The sequence below is a fragment of the Pantherophis guttatus genome, chromosome 8, assembly GCF_059756535.1.
Source record: "Pantherophis guttatus breed Tessera chromosome 8, ASM5975653v1, whole genome shotgun sequence".
Taxonomy (NCBI): Eukaryota; Metazoa; Chordata; class Lepidosauria; order Squamata; family Colubridae; genus Pantherophis; species Pantherophis guttatus.
In genome coordinates this window covers 20,751,585-20,759,832 of record NC_142070.1, presented here as the reverse complement: position 1 = coordinate 20,759,832, position 8,248 = coordinate 20,751,585, and the positions used below count along the sequence as shown (strand labels likewise).

The window sequence follows — 8,248 nt, the reverse complement described above, 5'->3', positions numbered from 1 at the left end:
TCCCTTTCTGACCCCAGAAGTTTACCGCTTCGGGAACTGGACCACCCTGGACCTTAGGAGCCCTGCGGCCGCCCACCTAAACTTTTCCCAGCCATTTCAAGGACGCGCCGAGAGCTGAAAAGGAGCAAAGAAGCCGCTCCGAACGGGTCAAACGCTCCGGCAGAAGTGAATCGGGTGACTTTGAATGCCTCTCCTCCCCCCGACAAACAAAGTCACCCGCTCGGCCCCTCCGCCCCCCCCCCCGGGGGCTTCTCTTCTTTCCGATTCAAACCCCTCGCTCTGCTGGCCACCGCCCGCCCTAAAAGAGCAGCGACCAATGAGAAGAGAGCTTGCCTACCAAATCGTGGGGGGGGGGGGCTGGCCAGCAATAGGGTGGGGCTGGGCCGTGGCGGAGGGAGCGTGAGCGGGTTACGGTCTATAAATGTCTAAGCAGGCATTTAAAAAAGGACAGGAGGCTCATTGGTGGCCAGAAGTTCGTATCTATAATTTCTCTCTCTCTCTTTTTCTTTCTTTCTTTCTTTCAATAAGTGCTTTGTGATGACACGAGAGTCCCTGTTCTAACAAAGTTTCCCTCCTTTACTTTTTCGCAGGTAAGAGCTTGTGCTGGAGATTGTATTAATAAACAAAAGCTAACTCGAATAACCCTTTTCCATTTCCTTTTTAAGATTGATTGGGGTTTTTTTTTTTTTTTTTTGGCATTTACACTCAAAAGACGTTTTAAAATGTTCTTAATGAATTTTTAAAATGGGTTTGCGAATGGACTTAAAACGGCAATCCCCCCCCATGGACACAAGATTCGTTGGGGTGTAATTCATTTACCCAGGAGTAGCCCCTATTAAAAAGCTGGTGGAATTTACTCCTGGTAGATGTCTGTGGCTGACCAGGTGTGGGACATTGACTGGTATTATCTTGAAAAATTGGTACTTCCTCTACTTTGTGGGTTTGTTTCCCTTGGGGACGGGGAGAGAGACTGCCAGGTAATTTCACAGCTTTTTGGCTAGGTTGGGGAGTCAAAAAAACAAACATTTTAGAATTGGGCATGTCTGTATCCTTGCTAAGAACATTGCAGGATTGGCTTAGGCCTCTGGGCATGGCCCTTATTTTCCCACTGCTCCTTCATAGTGTTCACCTGCCTTATCTTCTAACAATCTCTCAGTCAATTGGATTTGCTTCCTCACACAGTAGTCCTAATTGTAAGGTGCACCCAGGACTTGTTGAAGGTGAATGCACTTCTTCAGAATGGTTGCAACCAACAACTTAAATAATAAAAATACTGAACTGATACAGCAGCGATTTCAGCAGGCATCCTTCTCTGGTAAGTAAGATAGGATGACTGGGATGGGGCCAGGTGTGAAAAGGAAGCAATCCAGATTTTAGTAAATTAGAAATGTCCCATCTGGTACCATGAGACCATGTTTAGCCTCTGAAGACTCAAATTTCATTGACAAATAATGCCTTTTAATAAAAGATAATGTTAAATTTTCATCTGGGCTCATCCACTACTTTTGGAAGTCATATCTATTAGTGTCATGCAAGCGCCAAGTGTGCCCTTCGCTCAGGATTGCTGCATACAGTATTATTGTGTGAAAACATGAGGTGTATCCTAATACTATATTTAGCGAAGACAGTTTTGAATATTTTCTCTAATTTGTAGATACCTATCTTTTGTAGACAGAAAAACAAAAGCACACAAGTGAAGCTTGGCTTAAAAGTTATCTGCAAAATTCCATACATTTTTTGGATGGAGTAAATTTAAATAAATAGCCTAATATTGAAAAGTGTACTTGATTCATGGATTAAGGGTATAACTTTTATACTTTCTACCGAACTTAGAAGTCTCAGCATACTTTGTCAATATGATTAATAGTTTGCATCATAAAAAATGACGGGGAATAAACAGCACAAACTAGCATTAGGCTACAAATATACGTCTTTTTCAGGTTTTGCTGAAAGAAGGAATAGCTCCTTCAATGCTAAGCATTAGCATTTCAGAAGCATATTGGCGTACTCCAGAACTTTTAGTCTTAATTAGAAACTACAATTATAGATTTGATGCTTCACTGGCATGCAAGCCAGCTGGAGGATCAGAACCTAGATATTTAAATATAATTTCTTTATACATAATGACAACTTATTTGTTTTCTATGGGAATATAGTCTTTCTTTAAAAAAAAATGGCAGAAATAAAGATAATTTGTATAATATCTAGTTAATGAAATATAAGTAAATTGAATGCATTACTAGTTTTTCCAAAACTGAAGCTTGAAGGATATGTAGCAAGACCTAAAGATGTTTGCTTGGAATTAACCATTAAGACATGAGCTCCCTGATGTTTCTCTGAAGTGTGAACAATGTGTGAAAACTGCTTCATTTCTCATATCAATTCCAATTGTGGGGTGCATCTATGTCCAGGGCTCTCTTAATTTAGCAAAGTAAACAAGTTGATTCTTTTTTGGCATGCAGCGTGGAACAACTTGGCTCTATTCTTGACAGCCTGCCAAAATTGTAATCTTTAGAAAAACATAGTTGGATCTCCTTTTTTTTTTTTTTTTGGAGTCTATTGTGCTGTGTGTGTGTTTTTCTGCATTTTCTGTTCCATCTGGCAAGCTGTCTGTCCTGTGTAGTGGCATTCTGGCTTTAGTCTGATGACCCACAGCTGTTTGTGATGGTATGTTTGTGCGTATGATACTTGCAATGAACTTCAGTGTAATAGTTGGATGCTAGAAGTGGTGGGCGGCTAATTTCTTCATATGGAGAATCTCTTCTAATTTTCACTTTTTTCTTTGCAGACTTTGACTATTGGGATTTTGTAGCGCCTGAACCCAACTTTAATGAGATGGTGTTTGAGGAACGAACGTGTCAGAATCTAATTAGAATGCTGGAGAACTGCCTCTCTAAATCAAAACAGACTAGACTGCATTGCTCAAAGGTCTTGGTCCCTGAGAAATTAACTCGGAGGATAGCTCAAGATGTCTTGCGTCTCTCTTCTACGGAGCCTTGTGGTTTGCGGGGCTGCATTATTCATGTCAACTTGGAAACTGGAAATGTATGTAAAAGGCTGGATAAGATTGTTTGTGAGCCCAGCGTCATTCCTACTTTTGAACTGACACTGGTGTTCAAGCAAGACAATTGTTCATGGCCCAGCTTCAGGAGTTTATTCCCCAGAGTTTGTTTTACTTCTAGCTATAAACAGACTCTGATCTTGAGCCCTGGGTTTCGTTTAATTAAGAAAAAATTATACTCCTTGATTGGGACTGTGGTTGAAGAATGCTGAAAAGTGTACTAAAAAGTGTACTGGAAAAGAGAGCTGAGCTTACAGCCCTTAGAAATAGAAGGGATATTTGCACAATAAACCATTGATGGTCTCAAAACTATCTGGTGCTATGTAAAATAAGGAGTGCAGTTCCTTGATACTTGAAACATTCCTTGGTTAGCAAAGATATGGCAAGCCCAATAGCCATCCTGATTGCTATTTATTGCTAGTAGTTGAACTAAATGGTTTGGCATTCTTTGATATTTATTTTTAATGAGAGTTTCCTGGATTCACATTGTTTTTAATCCAAATTGGGGGGAAATTTCTCATAAGCTTTCAAGAAACAAACTGGTCTCTAGAACTAAATAGATCAAAGAGGTAGGAATGATGCTTCCAAAATGCTGCTCATAGCTGCATTGGTAGTATCAAATAAAAGAGGCAGGACATAAGATAATTAGGAGAGATTTTGAAGCTGCTGTTGCTTTTTCTTCAAGGTCATCTTAACTAACAACATTTGTCATAATTCCTCTACGTTCAGAAGCCTTACCTTGACTTCCTGCAACCTGGTATCTTCTTGATGTATTGCCTCTACAACTATTGGCACGCCTATCCAGCATGACCAAAGGCCGGAAATTTTAAGTCCCAACAATTGTAAGGAGTGCCATCTTGAAGAACATCATCTTACCTGCCATGATTGACTTGCCTTCCATGCTAAAAGATTTGCAGGGAGTTAGCTTACCCAAATAATCATGAATAATTGCATTAAGAGTTCTACACTTTGTTTTATAAATACAATAGTGCTGAAGTGTACAAAACACTTGATGTACACTTGGCCTTGAACAGTTTGTGTTGCTTTATAGTCAATTTATTAGAATACTTATTATTGTCATGCTATATTTTAGTTAGCATGCTCAATTTGGGGGGTAAAAGCAGTCTATGGATTTTTTTTGCCAATTGTAACTGAAGAGCAATAATCTGGAATCTACATGTCATAGATGATGTCAGAAGCCGTTGCTTCACGATAAACTTTGAAGCTCTTATTAAACTGATTCCCGCAAAGAATCAATGAAATACCACTCCAGTGATTTTTGGTTGAGTTATGGAAAATATAAAGATAACATAAGAAAGGTTTGGGTATCCAGCTTTCTTCTAGACACACATATACACTGCAGATATCCATAATCCAAGAAGCAAACTCTATAATTATTAGCATATTCATACACAAATATAGATGAATTCTCACTTCAGCAGGATTGGGAACAAGTCCCAGATCTTGTCTCTTTTTGATACTTGCAAAGCTGGGAATCCTAATTCTTCTCAAACCATTTAGATAGACGGGACCAGAATTTCAATCTTTTTGGCCTGATGACTATGAATTTGAGAACTCTAGCCTCATTATTTCTGGAAAGCGCTATCTTGGAGAAGGCTGCTCTAGATCCCCAGCTAACATCTCTTCATGGTAATAAATATAGAAATTTAATACCTACTATTGACCTTTTAGGAAAATCTGTAAACATTGGAAAATATTAGATCCACGCTTCCTAGGAATTAGAATAATATATTTGATAGCATTAAGCTTTCATGGGTTGTAACAAATAAATAACATTACATGCCCATTCTAAAAGAAACAAAAAGTGTCTTTCCCCCGAGAATATCTCAGTGGGGACCAGACTCTAAATTGTACAAGCAGAAAGAAATGAGGGAAGGAAGATGAAAACGCCACTGAATTTTTGTTTTGTTTTTGTGTAGTAGATTTTGCATCTTGCCTTGTATGCAGGGAAGTGGAAAGGATAGATAAGTCAAACTATCCTTGTGAAACACTCTTTTCTTTAAATCAGTTTTAATAAACTCTTTAAGTTACGATAAACTGATAGGTAAAGTATGCAAGGGTTATTTTTGTTTTGTTGAATTTAATATGTGAAGGATAAAAACATATGTAGTCTAATGCAGGTGTCTTAAAATGCAGAAGGCTATGAATTATATTTAGCTGACTTGAAAGTTGTGCATTTCTCTCTGCCGGTCAACTGAGACTATGTTGTCCTGACCTTAGGTCTTTATAAACCAGTGTTCCATCTTCTGTGTTATAGCCCATCTACAGCATGGATTCTCCTTGCCTTTGGATTCATCAAGATTAGGAGACCTCCCTTAGCAAACTCAGGAGACAGATAGAGGCAAGGAATAATAAAAATGATAGCTGTGGCAGCAAAAAACATGTGCTTTTGTAACATTAAAAGTCCAGAGTTTAAAATTTTCTGTTATTATCACCGCTTTATTAGTTTGTACTTATGTTCTGAATTGCACTGATGCGGGAGGCTCCCTTATTGTTGTGGAGTTAGGAAATGTTTTTTTCTTACTTCTGTCATAGCAATGTTCTTAAATGTGATACTTATGTAAGTCCATCTATAAATAAATATATATATATATTAATTCCCAGCACTCGGGTTATCATTGAAAACATAAAGATATTTTTATCTGGTATTTTTCATAAATGTAGCATATAAATGCAGCATATAAATGCAGCAATCCTTTTCTATTGAATGTAACAGATTCCGTGTGAGGCAATTTTTAGATAAATAAGCAGTGAGACTTATCCGTTAGTATCTAATCCTGTATCAGTGGTGAAATTTTTTTACTACCGGTTCTGTGGGTGTGGCAAGGGAAGGATACTGCAAAATCCCCATTCCCACCCCACTCTGGGGCCAGCCAGAGGTGATATTTGCTGGTTCTCCGAACTACTCAAAATTTCCGCTACCGGTTCTCCAGAACCTGTCAGAACCTGCTGGATTTCACCCCTGTCCTTTATGTAATACGGTGTTCAACTATGGTGGGCACAAATATCCTAATGAAAAAGTATAGAAAAATTCTTTGAAGAACAGAAAGATAGAATGACTTTAAAATATGATGTTACTTCAAACCATGCTAGCAGCTATTCTCATAAATTGGGTTGAGTCCACGTGTCTCTGTGGAAACCTGTGAATTACAATTTGCAAAAAAACCAACAAAAAACACTTGAATTAAAAATTGCTATCATCCCTTGAATTTTCTCTGGATTAGCAACATTTGAAAGTAAACTTGGGGATAAATTCTAAACCCCACACAAAAAATTCAATTTAAGTATTAGTGACTGGGGACATCACTATGAGAGAAACACAGTTCCCAGCATATGTTGAATCCTGGGAATTACCTGTAGCTCACTTAGACTATCTTATTTTTTTTCTAAAATAAGTATTTAAATTCTTAGTATATTTCCTATTATTCACTATTTTATCTGGGGAGCAATAGGAACCTTCCCTTATTTTGCTTAGGTCTCAAAAGAAGATGAGAATTTTCTGCAGAATTTGTTTTTCTAAAAATCTTCATACTCCGATGAACTCAACCTTCAATGCTTCAATGATTTTATATTTTATTGAAAACAGACTTCCCAGGAGAAGGACATAATGAAAGATGAAAGACTGTGAGGTTGTCAGAAAATGCTGAATTAAGTTTATTGTGGGTTTTGTGACATCTTAACCATATCAGGTCTCATTCCAAGCCATAATATGTTTCGTTTGCAAGATCCAATCTGGGTTGGTCACCGGGACCAGAGGTTTACTCTGATAAGCGAGTAAACCTCTGGTCCCAGTAATCGACCCAGAATGGATTTTGCAACATTATCCAGAGATGTGTATATTTACCTTCATATTTTGTTTGGTTACAGCAGTGTTTCTCAACCTTGGTAGCTTGAAGAGGGGTGGACTTCAACTCCCAGAATCCCCCAGCCAGCGCTGCTGGCTGGGGGATTCTAGGAGTTGAAGTCCACCCCTCTTCAAGCTACCAAGGTTGAGAAACACTGGGTTACATCTTAGAATATTGTGAGAATCTAGCTACAATAGTTTATGATTGAGGACAATAATCAGCCAATATCACTTGTGTATTTGTGTGTGGACAGGCAAGGATGCATTTTTTTGCTTCAATTTTTTTTTTTTTTTTTTTTTTTGATACTTATGCTACTTATTCACTCCCAAGTTTTGATTGCAATAACAAAGTTTCCCATCACAAATATGTTTAGAAGGATCAGCACATGCTCGGTTTTTCACTGAACAGGGTCTTTGTTTTGCAAATTCCGTGCAAATCTTTCCCTTCAACTGACTGTAGTAAAGTTAACGGAACGACATTCATATATCATCATACATCGTTTTTCAACTGCAAGGATAATGGGCCTGGACAAATGGAAACTGCAAAAAAAGTTGCATTTTAGAATGTGCCGTTCTATTTTCAATTTCTCTTTCTACGTGCATACTCATTTTGTTCATCTTCAAAACTTAACATTCTCTCAACCATTTTGACACCGTCTTCTTGGAATTCTTTGAAGAGGTGATCCCGTTTTGGCTTCAGAACTAACAGCATTCATTGCTCGAGCATTAGAATTTGTTAGAGGGAGAACTACATTTTAAGTTTTGGGGATCTATTTATAATTCTTCAGCACTCCTTTTGAATGCCCTGAACTTCCAAAATGATGTTTAATAAATCTTGGTTTGGCATTAATGTCTTTGCTTCAACAAAAATTAATTGGCGTGAGAAGGCAGTAAAAAACTAGCAATACATAAAGGAAGTTCGGGCATTTTTCTTTCCTTTATTTTTTTTTTCCCTTTGTGCACTTTGGAATTAAGCCAAATCCTTCCGGAAAGCTGGCAAAAAAATCCACTTTGTATCTTTCTCAAGTCCAAAGGGGAACATAGTAAACATTTCCATCTATCATTCAGTGCTGCAGAGTGCTGAGAGGGTGAGATCCAACAACTGGTGTATGATTAATTGTTACAATGGCTCCTCTTTTTTTATTGAAAATATATCCAGAACCAGGTAGAATTCTTATTAGCTGTGCAACCCGGAAGAGCTGAACCAGAGGTCTGGATTGTGCTCGGTGTGTCTGGATGTGTGCATATTACAGAGATACATATCTTCTTGTTCATGCTGACTGTTACTGCCTATTATATTATTGTGTCAATTCAGTGGTGAA

At 38.1% G+C, this 8,248-nt stretch overlaps 1 protein-coding gene across 3 annotated transcripts; it reads left to right on the top strand.

Moving 5' to 3' along the window:
* The first annotated feature begins 449 nt into the window (after positions 1-449).
* DDIT4L (DNA damage inducible transcript 4 like) lies at positions 450-5,685 on the top strand. 3 transcript variants are annotated; one of them, XM_034442171.3, is made up of 4 exons: positions 450-590; positions 1,183-1,315; positions 2,789-3,045; positions 3,791-4,328. In XM_034442171.3, exons 2-4 carry the CDS (start codon positions 1,225-1,227, stop codon positions 3,869-3,871), a joined length of 429 nt encoding a protein of 142 aa, XP_034298062.1. In that variant the 5' UTR covers positions 450-590; positions 1,183-1,224; the 3' UTR covers positions 3,872-4,328. The 3 variants fall into 3 exon arrangements, with proteins under 3 accessions (XP_034298062.1, XP_034298061.1, XP_034298060.1); XM_034442170.3 differs by having other exon boundaries at positions 458-590; positions 3,747-5,685; XM_034442169.3 differs by having other exon boundaries at positions 458-590; positions 2,789-3,891.
* The last annotated feature ends 2,563 nt before the right edge of the window (positions 5,686-8,248 follow it).